This window comes from Diplotaxodon limnothrissa, linkage group LG12, assembly GCF_057381915.1.
Source record: "Diplotaxodon limnothrissa isolate DT_005_m linkage group LG12, D_limnothrissa_male_GT1.1, whole genome shotgun sequence".
In the NCBI taxonomy this organism is placed as follows: Eukaryota; Metazoa; Chordata; class Actinopteri; order Cichliformes; family Cichlidae; genus Diplotaxodon; species Diplotaxodon limnothrissa.
Genome location: NC_140607.1, coordinates 20,370,161 through 20,383,409, shown reverse-complemented (window position 1 = coordinate 20,383,409; position 13,249 = coordinate 20,370,161). Strand labels below are relative to the sequence as shown.

General features: G+C 39.2%; 1 protein-coding gene across 1 annotated transcript; it reads left to right on the top strand.

Moving 5' to 3' along the window:
- Positions 1 to 499: 499 nt before the first annotated feature.
- On the top strand, positions 500 to 12,254 carry aifm3 (AIF family member 3). The gene is made up of 20 exons (XM_085368218.1): positions 500 to 530; positions 3,621 to 3,834; positions 4,970 to 5,079; positions 5,886 to 5,995; positions 6,096 to 6,140; positions 6,228 to 6,324; positions 6,466 to 6,578; positions 7,034 to 7,120; positions 7,269 to 7,360; positions 7,456 to 7,586; positions 7,980 to 8,095; positions 8,350 to 8,421; positions 8,746 to 8,809; positions 8,923 to 8,999; positions 9,075 to 9,192; positions 9,295 to 9,393; positions 9,603 to 9,678; positions 9,810 to 9,914; positions 11,839 to 11,859; positions 12,004 to 12,254. Exons 1-20 carry the CDS (start codon positions 500 to 502, stop codon positions 12,044 to 12,046), a joined length of 1,821 nt encoding a protein of 606 aa, XP_085224344.1. The 3' UTR covers positions 12,047 to 12,254.
- Positions 12,255 to 13,249: the final 995 nt, after the last annotated feature.

Genomic DNA, 13,249 nt, shown 5'->3' with positions numbered 1-13,249 from the left:
CAATATGCATGAACAAAGGCAACAGTGTGTGTGGACATGTTCCTAATTAACACAATTGCTTCCTTTTTACAAGCACTAACAGGTTACATAGACAAAGCTAAACAGTGGCTGGGCTCTCCTCAGGGTCTGACTTCTGCGTCCTTCACAGAGCGACATCAGCTGCACATTAGTAACACAGACATAAAGACAAATATCAGTTTGGTAATGATAAAAACAACACAAGTACATTTTCTACCGCTTGTAGTTTTAACAGCAAGTCATCACAGTGTGATGGTGTGTGTGTTGTTTACAATTTCACTCGCTCTGTGCATTCAGATTATGTGGAGGAGCTGACGTGTGCGATGGCCAGCTTGGACCTGCAGGTTCTCAGACCTCCAGCTCTGCATTACCGTTACCTCCAAAACAAGCAGCCCAGCTCCACGATCTGACTGTACCTCCCCTCCTCTCCTCTCCCCCTCTCCCTCCCTCTCCCTGGGTGTCCCTCAATCCTGGGCCCACCATGGGAGGATGCTTCTCCAAACCCAAACCAGGTAAACAGCCTGTTTGCCCAATTCAAGCATTAGTAAATTTTGTAAAATCCACAACTGCTGTATGATGTCCTTTACTTTTTTGGATATTTTTTTTGTCTTTATATACATCTTTATAAGCCTTGAGTCATCCTTCGTTTCATTATATTTTGCTTCAAAGGAGCCAGGCTTTTAATTCTTTTAAAGTGGTCTTAAGAAATGGTTTTCTGGGTTTTCTGTAGGTCTTTCAAAAATGTATTGGATTTATTGGCTGCTTTCTCTCATTTCACTCCAGTCCTTGTACCTTACCATTTTCAAAATAATGCTTTTTGTTTAACACTGTTCAACAAGGGACCTAACTCAATGATAAACCAGTGTTCATTAGAAAAAAAAACTATTTTAAATAGGCACTTTGTCACTGCCGTCCAAAAACACAAAATTTGTTCCAATTTCTTTAGCTGAATATATGAAAAATGCCAAAGGTAACAAAGACTGATGGATATAAAATTGTATTTTTGCACTAACAAGGTGATTCCCAAAAAGCTTTTAGTAAAAAAAAACATGCCATATCACAGCATGGTGCACAGTGTGTCCTTAAAAAATGTGAAGAAACTGGACAAGTGCCAGACAGAAGAAGAAGCCTGCCTATAAACTATCTGCAGCACATGAATAGTATGTGAAAGTAACGTCCTTAAGAAATAGGAAAAAATCGAACAAGACTTGGGGCACGACCTGAGTGATGCATTTAACCCTTCAGTTGTTCACCAAAGCCTCATCAGCAATGCTCTCAATTGAAGCGTGGCTGTCAAAAAGCCAAATTTTTCATTCAAATTGTTAATATGTACGTCAGGGCAGGAGAGAGGTGCAATAGTGAGTGTCTACAGCCATCTGTAAAACATGATGAAATCTCTGTTGTGGTTTGGGGCTGTTTCACTCAGTGATGTTGGGAATCTTGTTAAAACTGATGGCATTATGAATGCAGAATGTTTTTTAAAGAAATACTGTAGTCCTTGTAGTAGTTGTAAGGATAGTGAAGAAAATATAACACAATAATTATACAAAAAGCACACTATTTTAATTTTTATTCTATACAAGGTTAAAATTATGAAGCTTTTCAATGTAAATCGGGACCGTTTGGTGTCTTTGTTTGTCATTTTCAGAGCTGTTGCTTCCAAATCCTGTTATACACTTCCCCTCAGCCTCCTCTGTTTGCAGTTTATTTTGTGTGTGTGTGTGTGTGTGTGTGTGTGTGTGTGTGTGTGTGTGTGTGTGTGTGTGTGTGTGTGTGTGTGTGTGTGTGTGTGGGAGGAATTTAAATGCTCTCCCTACTGTCTTTGGTTATTAAGGACTACATACTGAGACACAAATATCTAAAACTGACATGTGTACAGTATGTGTGAGATCTGTTTATGCATCACCTCAGTGTTGGCATTGCTAAGAGGTACTCTAATAACATACTCGACTTCACATTCAGGTGCACTGAATAAGATTTCATCATCTGTTCAGAGACTCTAGTTGTATGTAAATGATGACTGTCAGGCAGCTGAACAGTAATAAGTGTTGATAACAGTGTAACCTCCAGCTACTAATGCACACTCAATGCACAACAAAGATTTACTTTCTACACTGGAAAAATGTCTCAGGTCAAAGGCTGAAGTCACTTTCAAGTTCTAATAGAATGAGAAGAATAGAAAAGATTATTATTGTCACTATACACATGTACAATGCGATTTAGAGCATCTTCTACCCAGGCAGCCGTGTTAAAGCATGAGATGGAAAAGAACATTATTAACATGAAACCTATAAAGTAGCTTATTCGGATACTTTATACTATGATTTATAAATAAGGATGACTCCCACTCTAAATATACAGTAAATACTGTAGAGGATCATTTATTCACATTTATATAGAAGTGAGTAAAAAGTGGGAGTAAATTTGCACCATTAGAAAGTCTATGATGGTGGGAGGCCTTTAAAGACAAACTGCTGTACCATCTTCATTTGCCTAAAAATGTGAAGAAATACAAAAAATAAATATAAAATCTGAACATTTTACATAATTATCTATGCCATGCTTGCTACTGAGTAAATGTAAGTCTGTGCTGGGCAACTTACAAGAATTAGATCAAATATATTTATGTATGTTATAACCCTGATAACTACTTAGTCTGATCAAATGAAGCATCAGTGTGACGACGTCTTATTTAGCCTCAGATATTACAGCTGCTTCTGGAGATTCTCTTCAGCCGTGGAAAGCTTTCTCTTTCTTTTCTCCTGCAAATGCACTCACTACTATGATTTTCCATTGATTTTAATTAAGACTTGCTCAGCGGGAGAAAATTCCAGCCAGATTACTGTGTAAGAACCGGATGATCAGCACATTTTTCCAGCCGAACAGATAAAGCCTGCTGCAGTGAAAAAGGAGTTACACAACCGCTTCTTAATGTTCGCAAATACAAAGCAAACAGCAGCGCATCAGAGAAAACGGAGTGGCTCCAAAATACATAGATTAATGTGCTCCGTGCTGCTGCAGTCTGTATTTTTTGCTGTCATCTTGGGAGAGCTGAAGCTGCACTTAAATCTCCACCGCTCCCATGAATATCGCATTATTTAACGAGCATCATTTAAAAAGCCTCTTCAACCTGGTTAAATCGTATTTTTGAGAATGAACTGATGATTTTTTTTTTTTATTTAAATGCAAATTGTCAAACTATCTCCCTATTTTGGGGATTTTTATACCACATCACCAAAGAAACAACTGAATAAGAGGTATGCACTAGAAGGGAGAGAAAAAAAGAAGACAGGGTTGCACATGCTTCCTGCTTTCATTTGTTTGAGCTTTGTGGATGTCGGAGTCAATTTGTCCTAAGGTTGTAGACATCTCTCTAGGCTGTAAGGAAAATTGCTGCTATAAATTCTAGAGAAGGATAGAAATGAAATAGCACAGAACAGGTTTATGGAATAATAAAGATAGTCCACTGGTGATCGTTAGCATCAATATCCCCTGAAATCATTTTCATTTTAAACCTTCACACCATAATTCTGCATCAACTGCATTTATTCAGCTGTGCGTTTTCGCACATTTTCTGATTGGACCATGTCTCTGCTGTGCAGTTGAAGTAAAAGTGGAACTCTCTCTCCTGGATAAAGAAAAAGAGGTGGACGGGTTGTCGCCTAATGGCAAAGCGAGCCCCTTTGCTGAATGCAGACCTAACGGGGCCCTGGCTCACGGCTCTGACGATGACTCCACCCTGCTCCCTCTCTACCACAAACCCCGGGACTATGTGGAGGCCTCTGTGTGCCACGTTAAAGATCTGGAAAATGGACAGTAAGAACGTGATCACGCAGCTTTTTTTTATTCACTTACCTGTTGATGCACATTTTAAATATGTTAAAATACTGAAGGAAAGTAAAGCTTGGGAAGTATTGAATTAAGTAAGACTGTCTTAAATTGTGAGATCAGGATTGTGTTTCCTTTTCCGTTAAGATAAGGCGAAATTTCATTTCCCAGCGTTAATGGTAGTTAAGAACTAAATTGTGAGGACGTTTGGAGGTCACCCAGAATGAATGAATTCTTTGTTTTTAGTGTTTTTAGGTGACCTGCATAGATGTAGCACAAATACAGTGCCTCCTGTTTAAAGTGCAGAAATTGTTTGTTAGAAGCATCCATGACCAAACACATGCAGTTATAGCCATACACACTGGGATAGTGTTGTAGTTTTGTACATGAAACAATGAGTTTTAAATCAATTAATCAAAATTTGGCTGAAGTGCAGACTTTCTGCTTTAGCTCAAACTTTAACAGAAGTACTGAATTAACTGTTTAGGAATTAAAGACATCTATTATACATAGTGTCTGATGTTCAGAAGCTCAAAAATAGGTTGGACACTTGAGTGACAAGCAGTTTAATAACTAGGTGAGGCCAGTTCCCACGTAATTTAATGAAAAACTGAGCAGATGAAAGATCTGGACTTGATTCCCAGAACTTGATGATAGTGGTGATAGTTCACCAGGACTGACTATATGAAGTCCAAAGAGATGTCACTCTGCCTCTAAAAGATGATCTTTTTACACTCAATCATGTTACTGACCTGTTACCAGTTAACCTAGTTACCTACAAAATGTTCCTCCAGCTGTATCTATTAAGTACCGCTTACTTTTCCAGCCTTTTGTTTCCCCCATCACACCTTCTATATTTTACTGTGAATAAAATCTCATAAAATATCAATTTATGCGAATTGCACATTATTGTGCTTTATTTCTATGTTTACATTTTATACAGTGTCCCAATGTTTTTGGAATTGAGGTTGTAAAATCCTTTCAAAGTAAAGTTTACACATCAATCACATCATCAATCACATCTTAGCTGTTTGAGTTGGTGCACAGAGGCAAAATTACAGAAAGCGTGTCATTGTCCAGTTACTCTGGATCTGACTATCATTTTATTTTGTGTGCTTGACAGAATGCGAGAGGTTGATTTGGGAAGCGGCAGGGCTCTGTTGATTAAAGAACATGGGGAGTTCACAGCCATGGGCCACAAGTGTCCACACTATGGAGCACCTCTGGTTAAAGGTGAGATATATATTTTTAGTTATGGAGTGACGGGGCGAGTTCGATGTCTGCACATAGTGTTCCACAGTGGATGAGAAGGCTGTTTCCCTGCACCCTCAGAAGGGGGAATAGGTTCTGACCATCGTTTGTGCTGAATGACAATCAAGTGTACTGATCTTTTTTGAAGTTACTTGGCGTGGTGCTTAAAAGTGTTCTGCTGAAGGACTTTAATACTCATATTGGCAACAACAGTGTGACCAGGAGGGGTATGACTGGGAGGGGCAGCCTGACAGATCTGAACCTGAGTGGTGCTGTGTTACTAAACTTATGTGCTAACCACAGTTTGTCCATAACAAACACAATGTTTGAGCATGAGAATGTCAGTAAGTATAATGAACCCCAGGACACTCTATGATGATAGATTTCGTGATTGTTTGCTCAACCAGTCTATGTGTTTTTTCCTGTGGGCAATGCTTTGAGGGTAGGGAGTAACTAAGGGCCATTCAGTCCCCGTATAACCACAGCAAGAGCTTGGTCCACATTGCCAGTAGTAAACCTGTTACCAGTAAAAGCTGGACTCAAAGACCAGGACTGTTCTTTGTCAGTGATTCTGTTCATGACTTTTATGGATTTTCTAGGTGTAGACTAGTGATGGAGGGTTTCTGATTTAGTGGCCTCAGGATGAAATCTCTGGTCCTTGCAGATATTGTGATTCTTCTGTCCTCATCAGGCAGTGACAGTTGAGTGTGAAGTGGATGAGATGTCTGGATGTCGCTGCTTAGACTGCTAAACAAAATGTATGGATGGGCCATATGCTGTTATTTCAGGTGTGCTGTCCAAAGGACATGTGCGTTGTCCCTGGCATGGTGCATGTTTCAACATTGCAACAGGAGACATTGAGGACTTCCCTGGACTGGACAGCCTGCCCATCTTTCAGGTGACCTTCCACACTGGTGCTACCTCTTAACACATTTCCTGCCTAATCATCTTTTTAATGATCATCAAAAAGTGTACACATCACATAATTCTGTTTGCAGGTCAGAGTTGAAAAGGACAAGGTGATCATTCGGGCAAACAAGCAGGTAACACGAAGAAGAAGATGAAGAGTTCATGCAGGAAAGTCAGCTGACCACCTGATTGACCTAGGATCTTTCTTTAATGATTTTCAGGCTCTTCAGTCACAGAAAAGGTCAAAGCCCATGGCCCGATGTTCAGCAGTCATTAACTCCAACACAGGATTCAGCCATGTTCTCATTATTGGCTCAGGTTAGTGTGTGTGTGTGTGTGTGTGTGTGTATATCCTCTTTATTGTTTTATGTCTCACAGCTGACCCTAAATAACTCCATCTTTCTTTGAGTTTCTTCTTTGCAATGTTATGTGCATCTGTTTTGGTTAACTTACTGGCAGGTCCAGCCGGTTTGGTGTGTGCAGAAACACTGAGGGAAGAGGGCTTCACGGATCGCATTGTCATGTGCACTATGGACAAACATCCTCCATATGACAGGCCTAAACTGAGTAAGGTTTGTACACAGACCCTGAACACATACAATGAGATAGACCTCACTTAGCCACCAAAGTTACATAACAGACCGCAGAGGTGCTGCTGTGGTCAGCGCTGCTAAAACAATTCTTTGAGGAAAAGCTACACACTTCAGAACAACCAACAAAGCAAAGGAAAATGGCTTGTACATAAAAAATATATATAAATAATTCATAATTCCAAATATGACTAAGATTTTCAGTCATATCTGGTGTAAGAACACACTTTTAAAGGCTGCCAAGTCAAAAAGAGACTGCCTATTACTTCTGTGACTAGAATGACTGCAGGATCTGTTGTGTTTTTACAACAGGCTGAATATGATTAATTGTGACTTTGCAGTTTCGAGCAATAGCGTGGGAATGAAAGGGTTAAATGACATTTCTAGACTTTGTTCCAACTGTTTGCTTTGCTCAGTGCTAACTTGCTACCCCTCAGTCCTTAGAGAGCACGGCAGAGCAGCTGAGACTGCGCTCCATGGACTTCTTGCAAGATCATGACATTGAACTTCTCAAAGAGAAAGAGGTGATTAATATTTAAATGTTTAATTAATCATTCATTAATGTTTAATGATATGTATATATCTGTTTTTTGTTAGGACTGTTTTTAAAAAAAGAAACTGAAGGAAAACTTCAATTTACACCTTCATTGTTTTTGTTTTGTGTTTTTTTAGGTGGTGGCAATAGATGTGAAAACACAATCTGTGATATTTGAAGATGGCCTGAGGATGGAGTACAGGAAACTCTTTATTGCTACAGGAAGCAAGTAAGCAAAAAATATTCTTTTCTCGTGATGCCAAAGAGCTGAGAATGTAAATGAGTAAACTGACACCCGATTGTGCTCCTGTTCCTGCTTGAAAGACCAAAACCAATGAACTACAAGGGCAAAGATGTCAGGAATGTGTTTCACCTCAGGACGCCCGAGGATGCTAACAGCATAGCGTGGCTAGCCAACAACAAGAATGCAGTGATTGTGGGAACGTCATTTGTGGGTGAGACAAAGACACATTTATAAACATATTGTTTTCATAACATTTAAATTCGCAAAAAAGATTTTCTCAGAAAAGAAAAGTATCAGATATTCAAATTTTTATCTTTTATTTAACAGATAAAACTAATATATTGATACACTGTACAGTTTTTAAACATTATATTATATTCTTTCATTTATTGTTTTATTTATATATTAATTCATTCAGACATTATATATTTCTTTATATATTAACTACTATTCATTGCTCATGTTTTTTTCACAGTACAGCTTTGCATATAAAAAAATTGTCCACTCATTTCCAAAGGTGTTAACTCTTAATGTATTACTGTTTTGTGTCATCCTGCATTAACTAGTGTGTATGTTAAGTGCTGTTTATTCATTATGACGGCAGGTATGGAGGTGGCTGCAGCTCTGACTGACAAGGCCCACTCAGTCTCTGTCATCGGGATCGAGTCGGTCCCTTTTAAAAAAGCTCTCGGGGAGAAAGTAGGGAAAGCCATAATGAAGGTAGAGACGCCCTCCTGGGAAATCAAGCTTTTCAGAACATGAAGCACTTCCACAATTCTATCATCAGCATTCTCCCTGAGAGGAAACTATTAGTTAAAATGCAAATCATGTTTCGCAGGTCAATACTGCGCCACAAATGGGAGTGTAAATCTTCTCATTAGCGGCGATTGATCATGCAGACACATGAAAATTCAGCGGTGAACTTTTTCTCTCTCTGTTTTCGAGTATTCACTAGAACCGTTTTGTCTTCGCAGCTGTTTGAGGCAAACAGGGTGAAATTCTACATGCTGAACGAGGTGTCAGAGATGGTTGGCCATCATGGACAGGTATTCAGAAAGTGAGAGAAACAGCACAATGCTCGGACGCACTATTGTCTCTTGTTTGACAACGTGGCAAAACTCAGATAAGGAGATAGACATTGTGTCCACTGAACTTGGGATATTGAAGATTGCATCCATCTCTTGGGGGAAATGATCTAAATAACTTTGAGAGACGCCGTGACTTTACATGTATAATCCCATTTCTCAGTAAAAAAAACTAACTGAATAAAAATACCAGTTTTTATATTAACATTTATTTTGCGTGAGAGTTGTTAGCATATCAATAGATACACTAGCACATAACTGCAAGCTGTTTTTTCCCTGTTACAGTTGAAAGAGGTTGTACTGAAGAGTGGAAAAGTCCTGCGGGCAGATGTGTGTGTCATTGGAGCAGGTGATATGAAACATAATACAGAATATGTCCTTATTGTCTGTCATTAATTATCTAAAAATTACTTTGGTGACATTAAAAGTGTGTTTTTGCACTCTTGCTCTGCTCTCCTGCAGGAAGCGTTCCTGCAACAGGGTTCCTGAAACAGAGCGGCATCCACTTAGACTCCAAGGGCTTCATTACTGTAAACAAGGTGCTGTGCAGAGCCTGGAGCCTCACTTAAACTCTTTGACTCCCATTTCGTTAAAGTCTTCCATCTTTCTTCCAGAATATGCAGACAAATGTTGATGGGGTCTTTGCTGGAGGAGATGTGGTGATGTTTCCTTTCCAACCACGCAACAACAAGAAGGTGAACATCCCTCACTGGCAAATGGCTCATGTCCACGGTGAGTTTGTTGTAGCATGTTCTTGACTGCATTCATACTCCATAACTAAGGCTTTTATAACTCAACTATGTCAATGTTTGCGGTTTCCACTGGCACTAACAGGAAAGGTAGCAGCTCTTAGCATGATGGGCAGAGCCACTGAGGTCAAAACCGTGCCTTACTTCTGGTCAGCCATGTTTGGGAAGACCATACGCTATGCAGGTAGGCGGGCCTTCCAACCATCTTTAGTGTTTGCTTTAGCCTGAAAATTTGTGTTAAGAGGAAGACTGACTGTGAAAAAAAGATCAGAGACTGAGAGGAAATGCGTGTGCCCTGAAATATTGGTACTACACTGCCATCTAGCTGAACAAAAATGAAGCCCGTGACCAAGAATTAGGCCTGAGTCGGATTATTTGTTTCTATTTGTGGAGGTTATGGTGACGGATTTGATGATGTCATTATACAAGGAGATCTGGATGAACTGCGCTTTGTAGCATTTTATACAAGGTAAGATTCCTAGAATTTTTCTGATATCTTAGTACGCTTGTGTGTTGTTGTTCTTTAACTATTGTGAACTAATATTTATCTTTTATTGTGAAGGTACCTTCTCATTGTTTCCTCCTCTGGTCCATCTATAGGAGTGAGGAGGTGGTTTCTGTCGCCAGCATGAACTATGATCCCATTGTATCCCGAGTGGCAGAGGTCCTAGGATCCGGAAAGACGATTAAGAAGCGAGATGTAGAGTAAGTGTCCTTCCGGACCAGAATCTGGTCGTGGTTACAATAATAGTTTTGGTGTCTAAGGTTTATGTTGAAGAAATACCTGACAAATGTTTTCAATCTGACAGAAACCACAGTGAGAGATGGAGTTTATAATCATACGAAGTTTTCTGTGAGCCAAATAAATTGTTTTATTTGAACACACTACAGAGCAATTATATATTTAGATATTTTACATGATTTATTGATATTTTAAAACTGTATTTTAAGAATTACACATTTTCCCCACTAACTATATACACTCTTTTGACAATTAGTTAAACCCTGCTGGCACCAGGTTGAATCTCTCGTTCCACCACATCCCAGTGGTACCCAGTTGGTAGTAAGGAGCTCAAAGTGTGCCAAGAAAATATCCCCCACAGCATTACAGCACCCCTACCAGCCTGGACCGTTGATACAAGGCAGGATGCATCCATGTGTCCATGTTCTTTATGCCAAATTCTGGCCCTGCCATTTTAATGTTACAGCAGAAATTGAGACTCATCAGACCAGGCAAAGTTCTTTCATTCTTCTATTGCTCAATTTTGGTGAATATTGTGTCTCAGGTGAGCATGAATTGTAGTCTCAATTTCCTGTTTGTAGCTGACAGGAGTGGCACCGTATGTGGTCTTCTGCTACTGTAGGCCATCTGCTCCAAGGTTTAATGTGTTGTGCATTCATTCATGCTCTACTGCATACCTTGGTTGAAATAAGGGGTTATTTGAGTCACTGTTCCCTCTCTGTCAACTCGAAGCAGTCTGGTCATTTTCCTCTGTCCTCTGGATGTTTTTTGTGTAAACTCTAGAGATGGTTGTTTGGGAAAATCCCAGCAGATCAGCAGTTTCTGAAATACACCAGCCCATCTGGTACCAACAACCATGCCACGTTTAAAGTCACTCAAATTCACCTTAATTCCTCGTTCAGATGCAGAGTTTGAACTTAAACAGGTTATCTTGTCTCCATGCCTAAATGCGTTATGTTGTTGAGATGTGATTGGCTGTTTAGGCATTTGTGTAACAAGCAGTTGAACAGGTGTACCTAACAAAATATTCATTGACTGTATAGCAAATACACTGAGTACATTTGCATTTTAAGAAAGAACCAGCATAGTTATGAAGTATTTAAATAGTTTAAGCAGTTGTAATTTCCATGTTTCACTTTAACCACCAATAATATTATTGATATATATTATACTACTATTATGCCTTTAACTGTATATAAATTCTAAAAAGAATTAATTGCTTGTGATGCTCTCTATTATGAGTAAACATTAACAGTAATATAATATTAAGTAAAACTAGAACAAGACCAAACAACTAGAATTTGTTTAAAAGGGCTGCTAGAAAAACCCAACTTCTCTCAATAAAGAACAGGGCAGCACATTAAAGTGGGGATGTTTGTTTATAAAGCATAGCAGCATGTTTGGTGAAAACCAAACAATGCACATAAGCACAAACACATCATAACAACTATTTGCACAGTTTTGGAGGGGTGATGAAAAAATCAGATAGTCACACAGACAATGATTACTTCAAGTTACTGCTGCTAAAGGTGGTTCAACAAACTACTGAATCATGGGGTGTGCTTGGAGTTTCACAGGATTTCAGAAAGTCCTGTGAAAACTTTTTTTTTCATGACTGTGCAGCTATAGGATTAAAAACTGTGATGGTAACACAAAGCTTTAATCACAATTAATACTATGAAATTACACACACTGGTTAAGGAGCCTCTGTGAGAGGGTTTACAAATCAGTTTCTTGACTATTATCAGGAACTGCTGGATCTGTTAAATGCAGCAGAACCGTACCGTAATGATGTTGCTGGAATCCTGTGTCCACTTTTTCCTTGTTTTTGTGACCATACTGTTGTTGTGTCTTCTGTTTCTAATAATGCTTGCAAAAAACCTGAAGGATGTTAACACGACTTGGCAAGTATGGAAAAATATCTGCTTTTTCTCCTTTCTGCTTCACGCATTAACAGCCACTCACAAGGAGCTGTAATTTATCAACTAACGTGTGATTTTGTTGGCATGTTTTTGTTTGTATGTAATGGGATTTTATGTGTGTGTGTTTTAGGACTGGAGACATTTCTTGGTTGATTGACAAAGGCTCTCAATGACTTCCCATCTGAAGTTCCCAGTCCCTTTGGACACCTCCATATGGACACTCATGGTGCTGAGATACTGAGCAGCTATCACAGTCTATTCACAACACACACAAACCTGCTGATATGACTGTCTGTTTGGGACATGCTTACCTGAGGACATCACTTTTTCTCCTAAGAGATACTTTAAAATAACAAAAGGAGCCACGCACGACCTGAAAACACTGAGCGACTGTGTCGGCAGGTCTTTTATTATCGATGTTGTCTTGTTTCACAATGAAGCAATACCGGTATCAGCCTCTGTGCTGCTGCAAGATGTATCTACCTGTACACTTTGTTTATAAGAAGCCAGGGAAGGGCAATGAGTTTTTTTGTACAGATAATATTGTAAATAGTTATAATCCTGAATGCACTGTAACAAAATAAGAGCATACATTTTCCAGTGAATGACAGACGTGGTCGTATGCTTGCATACAGGCCGTAGATCTGCATGGTATAACTTGCTATAACAGGAGTTAAATTAAGCCCCAAATAGTAAAAAAAATTTTTAATGTAGACACATGAGCAAAGCTTAAATCTGCAATAAAAACAAACTGTGTTACCACTTCAGCACAAGCCTGAATGCAGCTTTTAACCTACTTACCAACTCTCACTCGCAGCGTTAATTTGTGATTTATTATAATGGTTAGACTCACAGCTTACCTCTCTGTTATGGTTGCCTTGCTAGTAGAGTGCACAAATGGAATTCTTATTCTTTGATCACATACTAGTGCTTGCATTGTAGATTCGTGTATTTTCTAACAAGTAGGTATAACCCCTCGGAAATGAATAGTGAGCAATAGTAGCTTAAGGTTAATTTGCATAGCCGTCACCCCTGTAGAGACGTTGTTTGTTACTAACTCAGGGAACTGAGGATTGTGGCCTGGGTTTGCCGGTCCCTCTGCAAGCAGAAAAATTGAATTTGTTGCTTAAATATTTCCTCACAGTTACTGCAGTTTCAGTGGTTCAGAGCTTGCAATGCGCTTCATGATAGAAAGCAGATATTTGATTGCATCCTGGAGTGCCGCAGATCCCGAAACACTTGAGCTCTGACACACACGTCAACAAAGCGATTAAAAAGGCATTGTTCTCCCTGCAGAGATGTCTGGAATGGCATTTTTATAACTAAACTTTGAAATAAAAGTCTTCCAACAATAACTGCTTTATGTTACATTTTAT

What these genes read in the sequence shown, in the direction of transcription:
- aifm3 (XM_085368218.1), top strand. Translation starts at nt 500, where the DNA reads ATGGGAGGATGCTTCTCCAAACCCAAACCAG. An exon ending in TGGAGCACCTCTGGTTAAAG is followed by an intron (nt 5,080 to 5,885) that starts GTGAGATATATA and finishes CTGTTATTTCAG; the next exon opens with GTGTGCTGTCCAAAGGACAT. An exon ending in ACAGCCTGCCCATCTTTCAG is followed by an intron (nt 5,996 to 6,095) that starts GTGACCTTCCAC and finishes TTCTGTTTGCAG; the next exon opens with GTCAGAGTTGAAAAGGACAA.